Source organism: Lactuca serriola, chromosome 8, assembly GCF_051521515.1.
Source record: "Lactuca serriola cultivar US96UC23 chromosome 8, Lser_US96UC23_V15, whole genome shotgun sequence".
Classification (NCBI taxonomy): Eukaryota; Viridiplantae; Streptophyta; class Magnoliopsida; order Asterales; family Asteraceae; genus Lactuca; species Lactuca serriola.
This window is the reverse complement of record NC_136415.1, coordinates 182,295,913-182,314,041: the sequence shown is the minus strand read 5'-3', so window position 1 is coordinate 182,314,041 and position 18,129 is coordinate 182,295,913. Positions and strand designations below refer to the sequence as shown.

The following is an 18,129-nucleotide window of genomic DNA, read 5'->3' as shown; positions in this document are numbered from 1 at the left end:
AAAGCTAGATCTAAGCTTTTCTATGTCCATATAAGTATAAAAACAACTCAGATCCAATCTCTTCGAAGATTAGAGACACTGCATCAAATGAGTCTGATACCAGATCTAGGTCTTAAGGTAGCCGAAACTTGACCTTGGAGAGTGCACAATGGTGGTGAGACGGACTTAAAGGAAAGGTTAGGATTCGATGCATCTTGCATTTTTTCTCAATTGCATGAGAATGTGGTCTTTACTTGGACTTTACTGGTTCGCTCTCCCTTTTTTCTACTCTTCTCTCAAACGGAGGGAGGCGGAAGGAGATTGTGGTAAGTGTAGAGGCAGAGGATATGGTTTTCAATGGTGGAAGGCGGAGGTCCGGTGGTTCTGGCTAAGGTATGGTTGTTCCGGCGGTTCCGACGGTGTTAGGGTGGTTCCAGAGGAGGTCCGATGCTCATCATGTATCATGGTGGTGCAGATCTAACTTAAGATGAGATAGACAAGAATAGAAAGAAAAAGTGTGTGAGAGAGAAGTTAGTGGTTCAAATTTGTTTTCGATTGTTCTCAAATTAAGAATTGTTCTCGTTTGAACATAAGTGTGTGAGTGAGTGTGTGTGTGTGTGTATATATATATATATATATATATATATATATATATATATATATATATATATATATATATATATATTGTGTTCAATAGAAAATACATAAAACAAAAAACCTACAAACCCTAAAAAACTAGTAAAAGTACATAAAAAATACTTTGAGATAACTATTTGTTTTTTTGTTTTTTTGTTTTTTTTTACTTTATATACATTAAAATCGCATATATAGATTCCTTGTGGCTTGGGGTAATCTATGGTTTGGGGTAATCTACATGTCTGGAAACTATATATATATATATATATATATATATATATATATATATATATATATATATATATATATATATATAAACTCAAACCATCCCTATAGTTTGTTTTTGCTTTGCCATTTTGTTTCCGACTTAAAATTACCAATTTACTCTTATAGAGTTTTTAAAACTATTTTTAATGATTTATTTATTATTTTATAGTTGATGTGTTTTCTCACCCTTAACAAGCCACCATTTCATACTATAAGACCATAATACCTTCCAAAGATGGAGATTTGCTATAAGTTTCACATATAAAGCAATGAAACAAATTAAACACCTTCAATGCCTTCCCCGCCTTTTGTATAATCGTATTAGCAGCGATAAAGAAACAGTGAAACACAAAGGATTATACTAAAAGCTTGAAAATCAGCAACAATTTACATAAATTGCAGGAATTGAACTCGAAACGAAGATAAGATGGGGTAGAACTCGGAGTTCTAGATTCAGATATATATTCTACAATTTAATTTAGGTTTGAATTTTAACCTCTCCAAAATTTAAAGTTTTGCCAAAATGTCGTTAGATATTTAAAAAATATGCAATTTTTTTTGGAAAATATGAATTTAAAAAATTGAAAAAAATAATTCTATTAGAAAGCTGCAATTCTTTTTATAACTGTAAATTTTTAAAAATCAGTAAATTTAAAAAAAAAACCTGAAATATTAAAAAAAACTAAAATTTTTTTAAACATAAAAATTAACATTTTAGGTGCATATATGCATATTTTTTTCAAGTGCATATAAGCATATTTTTTATGATATAATGCTCGTAAGTAAATCATAAGAAAAACCCATTTTTATTACTAATTTATAAACACAATACTACATGTATTTTATTCGATACAAAATAAAATATAAAAAATAAAAAATGCTACAAAGATTCAATGTGTTATAATTTCTTTTGTCAAGATTTATATATTTTCTTCAATTTATCACTTTTCACCTCTTTAATATTTTTCCACAAATTCTTCCAAATCTACAAGTAAATAAAAAAAATGATTAATGCAAGAACACTGACAAAAATACATATGTATATATCATATAAAATTAACATGTGATTATATCATGTAAGATTCACATCTGCTAATATATATATATATATATATATATATATATATATATATATATATATATATATATATATATATATATATATATATATGTGATATTCACATTTGATAGTATCTATTAAGATTCAAATGTGAAACTCACAAAAAAAAATATTTAAATAATTAATGGAGAACACTAACACATAATACATGTGTGTATGTAATGTTATGAATCCTAGATCTATAGATGTTGTTTTTTAAAAGAATTAGTTTTGCCATCTAAAAAGGGGTTATGACACTGCTTGTTGCTTATTTACCCGCTACGTCTATGTAAATCTTTCTTATGGAACTTAAATCTTCAAATGTCTTGATTTAATTAAAAAAATGTGTGCATATAGACGTAATATATATGTGATTCACTTGTGATTTACATGTGTATCACATGTAATTTATATATGATTAACTTGTGATTTATATATGTGAATCACATATAATTAATATGTGAATTACATATGATTCATATGTGAATTAAATGTGATTTTTATCGATCGAACATCGTAATGTCACCAACCCTCTAGGTTTCTATGGAGGAATTAGATATGATTCAAGAACAATAACTCATTAAAATAGACTGTGAATCTCAAATGTCATCCAAGCCTTTGGTTAAATGGAGGACAACTTTTTCAAATAATCCATCTTAGTGTACCAAGAAATTCAAACTAGTTTTTGGATTATGGTAGGACCTTGGACTTTATAATTATATATAATATGCGGCACCAAATAGATTTTAATCAACTTATCACGAATTCATGATTTATCTACGCCTTTTGCAGTTCATACATGATTACCATATTATAATTAATGATGAACAAATAGATTATAAATAATAATATGGAAGATCGAATTAATAGAACCAAAAAAATAAGTAAATTAATGAGTCCTAAAAATTACCAGGTTTGAAATTATCATAAACTTTGAGGAGAGAAATTGATTGAAGATATCGGTGGTAGATATCAGCATGGGAACGATTGTAGAAACCGATTGCATTGACAATGAGAAAACGATTGTATAAGTCGTTTTCTTGGATGCATGAATCCCGATGGTAGGAGCAAAGCGATGTTGATCCTGGAGATGTGATCATCATGAAGTTGATGGAAAAAGGCGGCAACATAAGGTTACTTTCATTGAGGAGAGTCTTCTTGCAGATCTATCACCGACGGTCAAGGTAATGGTTACCGATCGTTTTATTGATTCTCTAGATTTGGCGATTACTTTCTAGATGTAGATGAACATATGAGAAATCGAGAGAATAACACTAAGAGACGTGAATCGGTCGTCGAAGATGACGTTGCGATCGATCATGGATGTGAGATCCGGCTAAGGAATCGTCATCTCAAATGTTGAGTGTTGGTGAAGAAATGTGTGTGTGTATAGGTGTGTGAGAGATAGAAGTAGAACGTGGGAGCCGATGAACAATGATAAAAAGGGTTTCTCAAATTAGTCAAATTAGTTATCAATAATGATATTGTTATTGTCTAATATGCCCTGTTATTATTTTTAAATAGTCTAAAATATCTTTGAAATTGTTGATATTTACAAACAAGCCATGTTTGATCTATGCCATTAAAATATTTGATCTAACCCTTCACTTTTAGTTCTCGAGTTGTTGGAAAACTATAACTTATCAAATGATTCTTCCTCTCGCTCTCACTATATATATATATATATATATATATATATATATATATGTGTGTGTGTGTGTGTGTGTGTGTGTGTGCAATTTTGATGTTTCTAAAGTAAAAAAAAAAGATTAGATATATCAAAGTTTTTTTCTATGTATTTTTATTGATTTTCTAGGGTTTCTAAGGTTCATGCATTTTCTGTTGAACCTTATATATATATATATATATATATATATATATATATATATATATATATATATATATATATATATATATATATATATATATATATATATATAATGGTTCCTTTGAGATTTAAAAAATCAAAGATTTTGAGATTTTTTATTCATATATGATTACTCGATAATCATATATGAATAATGCGTATATGATTTATTCTCATCAGAACCTACATCTATATATGAATAAATTAATCATATGTAATTATTCAACTATGGATATTCCTTTTTGATTATTCATATATGATTATTGAGTAATTATATACGAATAAAAAAAATCTCAAGAACTCTATTTTTTAAAAAATCTAGAATGAACCTACATCTCTTTCTTTTAGGATGCATAATAATTAAGATCCGAACCTTCTCTCATAAAAAGAACAAGCCACCACTTGTTTGATGACATGATTCGAACTTTAACCGATGTTGTTCAATATATTCCTATGATGAAGAGACGATTTATCTCCTCGAGTCTTATTGACGACATGTGTTACAATTTTTCGGTTGGACATCATGTTATAAATATTTAATTGTTCAACGATTTAACCGAAAGGTATTTTCAAGAATTTAATAACGAAGAGTCTTTTTACGACTTTCATAACTTTGGATATTTTTAAAAATTTATTACCGTAAGGTATTTTCAAGACTTAAAAATTGAATAGTATGTTCAAGATTTTAATTTCGAATTGTACTTTCAAGACTTTAATACCAAAGGGTACTTTAATGAATTTTATATTATAATGTATTTCTAAGACTTAAATACCAAAAAGTATTTTTAAGATTTTAACATGGAAGGGTATTTTCAAGACATTAATACCGAATGGTATTTTCAAGAATTAAATAACATAATGTATATTTCGCTACATTAATATTGAATGTTATTTTCAAGATTTTAACACCAAATGGTATTTTCAAGACTTTAATACTGAAGAGTATTTTCAAGAATTTAATATCGTACGGTATTTTTGAGACTATAATACCATAGTATATTTTAGACTTTCATACCGAAGGTATTATAATGGATTTAATATCGCAAAGTATTTTCAAGACTTTAATACGAAAACGTATTTTCAAGAATTTAATATTGTAATGTATTTTTAAGAATGTTATAAGTTGAATCAATCAAATTCAATTTTTCTCGCTCTATCTCAGAGTATCCATTCACGTGAAACTGGTATGCTTCTATTTCTACTTTCCGTAAGCGAGCCCGGGCTTTTTCCAGCTGTTCGATGGCCCCCTCGCACAATTCTTCTGAATTTCTAATAGTATTCATGATTCTCTGTTTTTGATTATCTAATAAATCGCTTAATGAAAGTAGATTATCTTTCCATTCATTTCAAAAATTCCATGATCCCTTCCCGAACGAAACTTGAATCTTTCGATTCATTTGGCTCTCACGCTCAATGTAAATTCTCATATCTTTATTGTTAATGTAATGAGCCTATCCTCTATTCTCTTGTCATATTCCAAAATGAAATCAAAATATCAAAAGGAATCACTAATCCGAGACCAAAATATTCGGAGGACTCTTCTGACCACACAAAAAATATGTAATTGTCAGCAAAGTTGTGTTGTTTACGTTTTTTTTGATCCAATACTGAAGGGTATGTTCAAGAATTTAATATCGTAAGGTATTTTCAAGACTTTAATATCCGAGTGTATATTTAAAACTTTAATACGAAAGGGTATTTTCAAGAATTTAATACCGAAGGATATTTTTAAGAATTTAATATCGTAAGGTACTTTTCAAGACTTTAATATCAAAGGGTGTTTTTTTGAACATTATGATACCGAAAGGCAATCAGGTTTGATGTTTTTACATCTTTAATATCTCGTATCTAATTTTTTATTTAGCATTATTTTAGCAAGGTGGCAGTTTTAGTTTTAGTTTTTGAGGGCATTGAGAGGCATGTTATATGTATTATGAAAACTAATTTGGCTTGAGTGGTTTGGCATCGTTGCAATTGTTTTTGATGAATTTACAATACTTAAAAGGTATTTATGAGGTATATGCATTGAGTTTGAAGGATCGTATCTAATGGAGTTTTGGTGATTTGATCAATCGCCGTTTTTCCCGTTTGTGCAATTCGAGAGAGTTAAGTCCTCGGGGACTTTTCAACGCTATATATTTTTTTCGTGATGACCGAAGGCTACTTTGTTGAAGAATGATTTTGTCCTAAGGTGGAGTTTGTTAAATATGCTCATGCATGGATTTTCTTTGCTAGATGGTCCATCCTTCTTGACGAAAGGAAATTATTAATGGCGCCAACTTCCTTCCTTTCATGGTGAACACAAGAAATAAAGTTACGTACCTAGAGACATTTAAATACTTATAAGAGTCACACTTCCACACTTCGGTTTCACGGTAGTTCTCTACACGACATTATCTAGTTACGTACCTAGAGACATTGCATCGTGCACCAACTACATCCAAATGAGAAAAACGTAAACTAGTCATGATTGTTAAACTATCACTAATTAGTACAAAAATGTTAAGTTGGTTTCCCTAAAAAGTCAAACCCACAACCACCAAGGAGAGGACCATAAATAAACAATCAATGCTATTCCTTATATTGTCCATCTTCATTACCAACATGGATGTTAACTTTGGGAGCCTGAAGTTTAGCCTTCTAGTAGTAGCTACTAAAAATGTCAAAACTATTTTTTGGGTGCGTTCGGCACGAATCATTTGGGAGAGTTTGAGAGCTTCTAGCTTTTAGCGTTTGACAAAACACTCCGTTTTGAACTAAAAGCCTTGTTTGGCACTAGAAGCTTCTATCGTTTAATTTAAACAAAACGCTCTAAATCCAAATGTTAATTCATGTAACGTTTAACAAAACGCTACCCGCTATAAGCTACCCACTACCAGCTAGTTTTGTCAAACACACCCTTCATATATCTTGTTTAAATCGATTAATAGATCCCCTTTTACTATTGGATGGGTGTTTGCATTCACTGATATATATGTTACATTTGAATGACATCGAATAACTTCTAAGTATATTTATCAAAATGAAGGTACATATAACATAAGTTTTCTAACATATTCCCTATATATCTACCATATTTGTCCTAAAGATCTATGCCATAAAACTTATTGGTTGATAGCAATTCATGTGCAAGATTCATCTGTACCACACTTCCCCTAAACTTCTATCAAACCAAGAAGTAGATATCTATTCATGGATCTTTTGAACAAATTATACAAAATTAAAGTGAATTTACAAAAAGTGAATGACTAATCTAAAAATTGTAGATAATATAGAGTTTCGAGATTGCTCATTAGAGTTTTGAAATTGTTCTATAGTTTGATAAAATGTAGACTCTATTTTAGTGTACATGAAGAATACAAGACCACAATATACCATGTTTAGGCACTTTGTAAGAACTTTATAACATTTAGACACAAAGCTAACTAAAAAGCTTAAAAACCAGCAACATTACAGATTCCTTAACAAGGAGTAGGAGAGTCTTTACCTTTCGTTCATGAGTTGGTGACAATTTTTTAGGGAAATGAGGTCAACCCAACATGGTGCATCAAGGGACTAGCTACCAAATTGGGAGGAAAGGACAATGACTGATTTCATCAAAATGGTTTCTAAGGAAGTTGGTGAAACCCTATCAGGGAAAAGGGGAGGTGTGATCCGAGATGCCATGATCACCAAACAAACAGGGGTAATTGAAAAGAAAAACCGAAGTGGGTGAGTAAGGAAGCCATGCAGTCATATGCATGAAAAAATATATATAGCCATGGCTTTTGCCCTAGCTTCACGAGACATAAGCCTCAAGGCTAAACGAGGCGTAAGCCTCACGGGACTATTAATATATAATTATATAAAATTGTATATCTCATAATTTTATATCAAAATGAGAAATAAGAAAAGTTAGTAGCTCAAATGTGTAACACAAAATCCTTAAATGTCAGATGTTAAGCCTTCCGATTTAGATAGAGAATTTAAGAAGGTGCGAAGGTGAGAGAGAAAGCGATGGGGGAGGTTTATTAGGTCACAAAGGGTTTATGAATTAAGTCTTTTAAGTATACATATAGCTAATGAGAAATCAAATATCCTCCTACTTTTTTCTATTACCATCTTCCTACACACTTTAGATTGTGATATTTTTCATATCTAATAAAATTAATAAAGATTTATTACACTTGTCATCACCTAAAAGTGGTAGAAGGATGGGTAGGAAGAGCAAGTGGGAGGATATATAACTTATCTATGATAAATAAGTAATTATCAAAGAGGTAATAATTGAGTCAAAGTAAAAAAGTAAAAAAACAAAGTCAAAATGTCAATGAAAATAATCAAAATAGTGTGTTTGATGCATCTTAAGCCTCAACGCCTCGCCTCATAGCCTCACGCTGCCTCACATCGCCTCACTCCGGTGAGGCTTAAGCCTCATTCTAGCCATATGAGGCTTAGGATTTGAGGCTTTTTTTCCCTCGCCTCAGCCGAGGCCAGCCTCGAGGCGTAAGCCTCAAAAAGCCTTTTTAAACTATTGCCATGAGTAGGCATGACAAGAACTAACCCACCACCCGCAGAAAGGAAGCTTTTTTCATTTAAGGGAGATATAAAAGTGAATGAAACAGAGTTTGGGGGAGAGCTTCTAAAGACACAGACCACTCCAAACAAAGATAGCTCCGAGTGTTTTTTAAAATAGAGAAAATTGTTTGATATACAGAAAATTCTTATAAAGCTCCTTGTCTTCTTTTCTAATTTGTATTAACTCTTGGATAACTTGTTGAACATCCGTTCAAGGGTGCCCTGTTCTAAACCTTGAACAAATCAGCAAAAGAAAAACTATACTAACATAACTGAAGACAAACTCAGAAACTCTGTTGTTAATAAAGACCACATTTCAATTGAAGCAGTAAAATTTATAGGCAAAATCCAAGATCAATTTATCCATACACATAAAGAACCCTAAATTAGTTGAAGAACGCTTACTTGAAGGGATTGACATATTCAGTGGTGTTGAAGATGATGTCATACTTTGATTATTTTCACTTCCTGTAATGATGCCTCATTGGTAGTCTGATAGGTCGATTTTTACACATATGATCATGGTGTTTATATGGAAAATATGTATGAGGGAAAGAGTCAAATAGATAATTAGATGTCCCCTCATTTTATGTTTCTCCCATATGGCCATATGTGTTAATTTTTCACCATTGCATCTTACCAATAAGTTATAGAACAACACACATTAATTCCCTCAAGTTATAGACAAAATGTTATATCCATCCATGTAATAAATATTACAAAATTTATGGTACAAATTAAACGTAATTGTACAAAGCATGTAATAAATATTACAAGATATATAGTCCATAGGCGACATTGACCAGTTATTTTCCAACATAAGCGTTTTTATGCATGTCCTGTTAGGAATATTCAGCAATTCATTTAATTTTCCTTATCATATTATGATCTTTTGGCCTCTACATAAATTTATTGCAACAGCTAAGCAGTTAATGGAGAGTGAAAGTGTGGCACTAATAGGTCCAGAATCATCAGCTTTCACTCATATGATCTCCTACATCGCGAAAGAACTCCAAGTTCCTCTACTATCTTTCACAGCCACAGACCCTACATTGTCCTCGCTTCAATGTCCATTCTTTTTGCGAACAACTCACAGTGATCTATTCCAAATGGCTGCCATAGCAGACATAATCGACTACTATGAATGGAGACAAGTGGTAGCCATTTACATTGATGATGATCGTGGGAGGAATGGCATAACTTCATTAGCAGATCAATTAGCTGCCAAAAGGTCGAAGATCTCACATAAAGCGCCTATCAATCCCGATGCAACACATGAAGACATACGAAATGTTTTGCTTCAGGTTTCGTTCATGGAATCAAGAGTTATTGTTGTTCACACATGCACCAACTGGGGATTAGATATACTTAATGTTGCTCAAGATCTTGGTATGATGGATAGTGGGTACGTTTGGATCACAACCGACTGGCTTTCTACCATCATAGACATAAGCTCGCCACTCCCAAGAAAGTCCATTGCTTCTATGCAAGGAGTTATTACACTGAGATCATACGTCAAAGATTCAGACCTTAGAAGAAAGTTTGTTACCAAATGGGAAAACATGACCACATTTGGCGTGAGTACGTATTCTCTATATGCATACGACACTATTTGGCTGCTTGCTCGTGCTCTTGATGACTTTTTTGATCAGGGTGGGAACCTTTCGTTCTTGAAAGTTCCTCAAATGAAGGACTCACAAAGCAGATTCTTGAATCTTGATTCTTTCAGAGTTTTTAGTGGAGGGAAAATCTTGGTTGAAAAAATCTTAGGAGTCAAAATGAACGGAACAACAGGACCCATCGAGTTCACTTCCGATAAAAGCTTGGATTTTCCAGCATTTGAAGTTATTAACGTAATCGGCACTGGGTTTAGGAGAGTTGGGTATTGGTCAAACTCATCACGTCTGTCCACTTCTCCTCCAGAAACACCCAAAACAAACGAATCTAGTTCGTCGTCTGAGCTGTTGCATAGTGTAGTTTGGCCAGGTGAAACCGTTAAAAAGCCTCGTGGATGGGTTCTTCCACAGAATGGAAAACATCTGAAAATTGGGGTTCCAATTCGAGTCAGTTTTCAGGACTTCGTGAAAGAAGTCAACGAGACTGATAGGTATGTAGGATACAGCATCGATGTGTTTGTTGCTGCAGTGAATCTGCTTCCATATGCTGTGCCATATAAGTTCTATTCGTATGGAGATGGTCATAAGAACCCGAGTTACACTGATCTCATGAGCTTGGTCAGCACTGGTGTGAGTGTTTCTTTCTACCTCTTCAATCTTTCCTATTTAAAGGTACTGCATGATTTCTTTCGATCTTTATGAGCTAATGAATGTACAGGTCTATGATGCTGCGGTGGGTGATATTGCCATTATCACTAACCGAACAAGGATGGTGGATTTTACTCAGCCGTATATTGAGTCTGGGCTAGTTGTGGTGACACCGGTGAAGAAGCTAAGCTCTGGAACATGGGCTTTTTTCAGGCCGTTCTCTGCTGAATTGTGGTGTGTTATTGGGATTTTTTTTGTAGTAGTGGGAGCAGTTGTTTGGATTCTAGAACATCGCAAAAACGTTGAATTTCGTGGTACTCCTAAACAACAGGTTGTCACAACCCTATGGTAAGTGTAAATGTGTGTGTGTGTGTGTGTGTTTTCTAATTTAGCCCTAATACTTCTAGTTTTGGGCATTCTAGAGTAGTAGCTGGTGTTGGAATTTCTTTGCTCCACCAATTCTTGTGACTTCAAAAGAGTCTTCATTTTTATACTGCAAGAATGAATATTGTTACCTTTGGAAATTGGGATAAAGGGTTAAGACGAAGGATTTGCAGTATTGCTCGCCATTGTTTGCACTCCTATATGTTCTCTGTTTCACTTGGGAAACACTTTTTTCTATTCTCTGTGTTTCAGTACTCCAGGACTCACCTGGTATGAGAAAGAGAGACTTTGCTCATGTCCACTTTCCTCAAGTTCTACAATACCCCAAACTCAGTGTTTGATAACACAAAGTGAAAAAGGGAGTTATATAAAAACTCAAGCAGAAAGAAAGAGTCCTTATTTATTCAACCGCTGTAACATAAAATTAAGGAAAACCAAACAATTTACAATGCAAATTTTGAAAAGCTACCAAAGCTGAAAACATCACAAGGCATGTCCCTTGATCTACCACACTACCCAAAAAACAAGTTTATCACTAATAAGACCCATTAATGCTTATAAAGTTTTAGATCGTTATTCAGTATAGTTAGTATTCGTTAGGATGTATACTTCGTTATTTTCTTACTAATGGTCTGTGTTTTGTTCTTTGCAGGTTTAGCTTTTCTACCCTATTTTTCTCCCACAGTAAGTTACTACATATGAAACCAACTAAGGTCTTTTATCTTTTTGACATGGTGAATTTAACGTATATGTATGTGGTTCTTTTTTACTCGAGTGTTAAGTTCACGGATAGCAACCTGCTTTTAAATTATGTTTATTATAGCATCCTACTCCGACGTCTTATTATATAGAATTGTACAATTGTATAATATTGTAACGTAACAAATGATAGGATGATGTTTTAAATCAAATTAATGAAAGTACATTGTCATTAACCCTTGACTTGAATCTTAATGCGGAAACAATGATTTACTGGAGAAAGCAAGGGAAAGGAGGATTTTCCTTTGAGTCTTGATATTTTACATGTTTGCCATCATTTTCTCAAATTTTGTAGACATCATTTATCCATAACAACACTTAATGGGGAAACTAAGAGACATAACATTAATAATCATTCCTCCTCCCAAGGGTGGTGTTTACCTTTTTTGAAAAACATATTGCTTCATTTGACGATTTCTTTCTATATGCTAAAACCTTAAACACGGTTAATGCAGAACAAAACATGAGGAGCACTCTTGGTCGTTTCGTATTAATTCTATGGTTGTTCGTAGTTCTGATAATCAGCTCGAGTTATACAGCAAGTCTCACCTCAATATTGACCGTTCAAAAGCTTTATTCACCGATTGAAGGAATTAATAGTTTGCAATCAAGAAAAGATCGTATTGGGTACCAAGAAAGTTCTTTTGTTCGAAACTATTTGGTCAAAGAAATTGGCATTTCTGAATCTAGACTTGTTCCTCTTAACTTGCAAGAAGACTATGATAAAGCCTTAAACGATGGACCGAACAATGGCGGTGTCATTGCAATTGTTGATGAACGTCCATATATCGAACTTTTCCTTTCAACTCGTTGCCAGTTCAGCATCGTTGGTCCAGATTTCACAAAAAATGGATGGGGATTTGTAAGTAGTTACACCAGACCATTCTTACACTTAAAATTTGATATGAAGAAGTTGATTTTCCACTGAAGTATTGCTACAACCTTAAACTTTATAACAAATAATATCTTTTTTTTATAAATCTTTAATTCAAATCATAAATGTTTTGTGCTTAATTAATTTCCATAGTTAAATCGACTTGAGTTGACTTAATTTTCATTTATCTGTGTATTATGGCGTCCCACTTTCATTTCTTTCTCCTACATTACTACCTTCATTTTGTTCCGGACAAAGGTGAACTATGAAATTTCTGCATTATACTACCAACTTTTTTTCTTATTAGGACATGATACATTGGAATTTCTATACAATTATAATACTGAAAATTGGTTTCTATATAGTGGTGTAATTATGTAGATTCTTTAAAACAACAGTGATGCAATACGAAAAATTATTATAATACACAAATTAATGAAAGTACATTGCTAATCCTTGCATTTATACATTCTCTTTACCCTATGTCCAACTTCTATAGTCGACCCAAATCCTTTCAAAGATTATATGTTGATATGAATTTGTTGATTTTCCATAAATGTCTTGCTACACATAAAGCTTTTTACAAATAACTTTTTTTTACCAATATCATATTCAAATCATAATTATTTTGTGTTTCTGATTCTTTATAGGCCTTTCCACACGAGTCTCCCCTTGCAATAGATATTTCAGATGCCATTCTCAAACTATCAGAAACCGGAGAGTTACAAAGGATCCACAATAAATGGCTAATGCGGAGTGCTTGCAGTTCACAAGGAGCAGAGCTTGCAGTTGATAGGCTCGAGCTAAAGAGGTTTAAAGGTCTATTTCTTATAATTGGATTAGCTTGTTTTCTTTCTCTGGTTGTATACTTAGTGCCCATAATATACCACTATACTATAAAGAAATCAAACTCGTCCGAGTCACCTCGACCAAGACCCATTCAAACGTTCATTTCATCTGTTGATGGAAAAGGAGCGGTTAGTGCATATTCTAAGAAAAGGCTTAGAGGAACAAGTTCACTTAGGAGCGACGACAACGATGCATTTCACCATAAGTTTACCATAAACGAGTCATCATCAAACATATTACATTGGTCACAACAAGGACATTGATTTTAAGTATAAAATATGTGTTTTTCCACCTTGGAGGAGTATAAACCATGTTAACGCCCATGCACCACAAGTAAGGAAAGTTGTTTAGTTAGGAGGTATTGGTAGTTTTTATATAATTTCTTTATCTCTTGTCTCCTTATTATTGACTTTATACCCATGTAACTCCTTCATTGTCGGTTTTATATATACAAGTTGTTGTGCCTTGTTGTTTTGCCCATAAAGGTTTCCACCAATATACTTGTGTTCTTGCTTTTTTATTTCTCATGTTATGCCAAAACCGATTTTTCCCCTTTAACGTTTTTTAGTCTAAATTATTTCTTCTCTCATAAAAATGTTCCAATAATCTATTCTCCCCGACACAAGTTTAGGGTATATCCACTTTTGTTAAATGTGACTTGAGAATTGAAGACTCGAAATTCACAGTGGAGCATTCTTATCCGAGATGGAGCATTTTGTTGTTTGGTTATAGGGCATTCTAAACACATGATCATAACAACAAAAGACTTAAAAAAATCCTATGTGTTCATGCATCCTACGACGATCTGAGCTTCATACTATTATTTACAACTACTTGAGTAATAAGAGAAAAACACATACCTCTTTTACAGCTAGATATCTTCTTGCTTGCGATCTTGTTCTTTCCACCTTGCTTTTGATGAAATGTAACACCGATAAATTTCAACAATTTTTCATTTAATTTTTAATAAAAACATTTCATTCCAAATCATCCCAAAATCATGTATCCAATATTTTCACAAAAACACAATACATAATCCATACCCCAAGATCTCAAAAGCACATCATCTGCAAGTGTGTACTGATCATGCCGACGCCTTCCCACGATTATCACTGTTAGCTGAAACACATAACACACAAACGGTAAGCATAAATACTTAGTGAGTTCCCCAAAATACCACATACAACACATACGCCTTTCCAAGCCATAACTCTATAGGATATTCCGATCCAAGTGTCTCAGGGGATTTCCATCCCATAACTCTGATGACCTTCCGGTCCATACTCTGTTGACCTTCCGGTCTATACTGTATTGACCTTTCGGTCCATATCATCATAACATATCACATATATAACATGCATCACATAATCATCATACAACTAAGACCTTCCGGTCGCATATAAATTCCCCATCGGGTATGGCATAGTGAGAAGACTCACCTCGCTGATGTCAGATAATCACTCGAGCTTGATTCCCTGACCTATCGTCCTCCTATATCATGAATACATCTCTAATTAATACTTTCCTGACTTAGTTTGACTAACACTATTGAGTCAACACTAGTCAACCTTGGTCAACGGTCAACCTTGACCCAACTCGTCGAGTCTCGCATAGACTCGTCGAGTCCATACATGAACTCGAGACCTTTGCATCCTTTCTGAATCACTGAATCATTCTCCCAACTCGGCGAATCATCCACTGATATGAGTCACGGGACAACCCGCTCCGACTCGTCGAGTCTGTTCATGGATTCGGCGAGTTCATTTAATGCACAACCTCAAACAAACTTCTAAGGTCAGATCTATTCCTCTAATCCTTAGATCTAACCTTCCCAAGCTCAATAATCACGTAAAGTATCTATCTTGATGCACATGCATCATCTAAATGACCATATATGATGATTTAGCCCCAAATACCATAACCCAAGGTCATAACCTCCATTGCTCTTCATAAAGCTTGATGAGTAAGGCTCTCTGGACCTCTATAGATCCAGATCCAAAGCCTCATCACCAGAAAGGGACTATTTGGACATCAAATCATCCTATCAAAGGGCCTAAGAAACCCTAAATCCATATATTCATCATAAAACAGAAGAAGAGCCAAATTACTACCTCAAATGCGATGATCTTGGCTTCAATCCACAAAATAGCAACCTCCTTTGCTTCCTCTTGGCTATGACCTCCTTCTTCTTGCTAATCAACACCACAAAGGTCAATAATGGCTTCCTTTCTCTCTCAAAACGTCCAAGCACTCTAGGGTTTCTCTCTATGGACTGGTAGCCGCAAATGAAGGCCATAAGGGCCTTTAAATAGGTCCCAAACCCAAGAAATTAGGGTTTCTTTCGTCAGCTCTGACTCGGCGAGTCACTCCCCTGACTCGTCGAGTCCCCTCATTAACCACGTCATCCAGTCGCGACCAGACTCGACGAGTCTAAGCACCAACTCGTCGAGTCACCACTCATAAATAAAGAAATATAACATAAATTAATATACTTGGGATACTGGGTGTTAAATGAAAATACCCAAACTAGAATCCTTTTAATGGTTGACACCCAAAACTCCAAAAGAGCAAAAATGACAAAACCCTAGGAGACGGGAGGTTAAGATCAAAAATATCACAAACCCTAGAAAGGTTACAAATTTTTGTCCAAGGAGAGGAAGGGGAAGGGAGGCCTAACTTTTCAGCAGATTAGGAACCCCTAAGGTTTGATCCTTACTCCTTATTTATAGGTTCTAATTGCATAAACTTAAACCAAGTCGAATACTTTGGATATTCCCTATTCATTTTCATCCATCATATCACTTAGGGTCCTTGATATTCCAATTAAGTCACTGTAATTTAAATAACATTCAACGTATCTATTAAATTAATTTCTAATTAATTCTAAAATAGTTTCTAATTAATTTATCAAATAATGAAAAATTATTAAACTAATTTCTCCTAAATAATTTCTATATTTTAGTTCCTCAAATAGGTCATGACGGAGACCCAAAAGGACAGTACTATTATGATAAATATTACCAATAGTTAATGTATAACATCCAGTTTCCAGGTATTCATTTCTAAGTTTTAGCTACTTATTTTTATTATTTAGCCTGACCATGGTGTGGCATTAGGGATGCCATGATTTTTCACTCGTTAATGTAGAACACGCATCCGCGATAGGCCACAACGTGGCATTATGTTTGCAAAGGTGTGTCATCCGTTTTGGGATGAAAACCCTAATTTCGATATTGGTGCCCTATTTAAGGGCACTAACTCATGGGGTTGCCTCATTTGGCAACCTCCACCCTCTGAGAATGAACCTCATCCAAACCCTAACCTCTATTTGTTTGTTTTCAATGCTTGAGCTCCATTTTTGTGAAGGTTGAAGGAAAAAGGAGCCCTTGGTTTTGCTTGTGAGTGTGGTTTCTGCTTAGATCCATCATCTTCATCTCATTTCTGACTTACTGGAGTTAAAAAGTCTCTACCTTTCTAATTATTTCTCTAGATCTAATTCTAGGTCATTTACAAAGTCGTCGATCCCAAATCTTCTTGTTCTTGGAGTTTGAGTGAACTCCATAACCCTTGAGTGCATTGTTAGCTTCTTAACCTTGGGATTGGTTGGAAAGATGTCTTGCATAGCTCATAGAGTGAGTCCATGCCTTGGTGTTGTCCTTAAGAACTTGGAAATTGAGATCTTATTTTAATGGGATGTACTAATGGATAAAGTTGAAAATTTATCCATCTAGACCTTAAGGAAAACATGGCTACCAGTTGTTGGACCTTGAGCTTTTGGGTTTGAGGAATAATAGCTCAATCCATTAAGTTGTTGGTGCCTAGTGTTTACAACATGGCTACTAGTTTCTACGACATGGTGACTAATGTTTCTACAATCATCCCATGGGTGGCCATGATGTGGGAATCGTCTTGCCTGTCGTCTTGGGGAGCCCACGACGTGGCCTATGGGTGGCCACGACATGGAGATCTATCAAATTTGACTTTGATCTTTGACTTTTTGAGCATGGTTCACTTTTAGTGAATTTGGTGGTTATAGAGTGTAGATTGAGTGGGTACTTCCTTATTGCTGAGTACGTATTTCATAATACTAATATTAATCGGGTGAGAGTTGTGTTTTAGCTGCTATCTACGGTGTGAGTTCTCACATTATATTATAGGACACTAGGTGTCATTTGTGCATGCATCTATGTGAATATTGTTGGTATGATTATATGTTGTGTGCGTGGAGTCAATATGGGCTCGGAGTCAATACAGACTTAGGGTTGATACAGACCCGATGGAGCCGATCTAGCTTGGAGTCAATATTGACTCGGGGTTGATACGAACCTGGGGTTGCTACAGACCCGATACCACTGTGTGTTGTTATATATCTTCTATGTGGTATTTTGGGGGAACTCACTAAACTTCGTGCTTATACTTATGATATATTGTGTTTCAGGTACTTCATATTTGTTTGTATAACTAAACGAACTGGAATTTGTGATTTATTAAACAAACGGACTTCTTGCCAACCGGTTGAGGAATGTTTGCTAAATGTTTACTTTGTTTATAGCCCTACGTACAAGACATATTATGGATTAGGAGGGCACTGACT

At 34.0% G+C, this 18,129-nt stretch overlaps 1 protein-coding gene and 1 long non-coding RNA gene across 3 annotated transcripts in view; one reads left to right on the top strand and one right to left on the bottom strand.

Annotated features, from left to right (window-relative positions):
- Window positions 1-14,008, top strand: part of LOC145070154 (glutamate receptor 3.6-like) — a 34,821-nt gene extending 20,813 nt beyond the window's left edge. For both annotated transcript variants that reach the window (XM_079017097.1, XM_079017096.1), the window contains 5 exons: window positions 9,327-10,651; window positions 10,740-11,017; window positions 11,706-11,737; window positions 12,268-12,674; window positions 13,337-14,008. In XM_079017097.1, coding sequence (XP_078873223.1) covers window positions 9,327-10,651; window positions 10,740-11,017; window positions 11,706-11,737; window positions 12,268-12,674; window positions 13,337-13,798 — 2,504 coding nt within the window. In that variant the 3' untranslated portion in view covers window positions 13,799-14,008. The remainder of the gene's footprint in view (window positions 1-9,326; window positions 10,652-10,739; window positions 11,018-11,705; window positions 11,738-12,267; window positions 12,675-13,336) is intronic.
- Window positions 1,670-3,497, bottom strand: LOC145069820 (uncharacterized). The gene is made up of 2 exons (XR_013689688.1): window positions 2,892-3,497; window positions 1,670-1,867 (listed from the first exon to the last, which is right to left on the bottom strand). It is a non-coding gene; the product is annotated as an uncharacterized LOC145069820 (long non-coding RNA).
- Window positions 14,009-18,129: the final 4,121 nt, after the last annotated feature.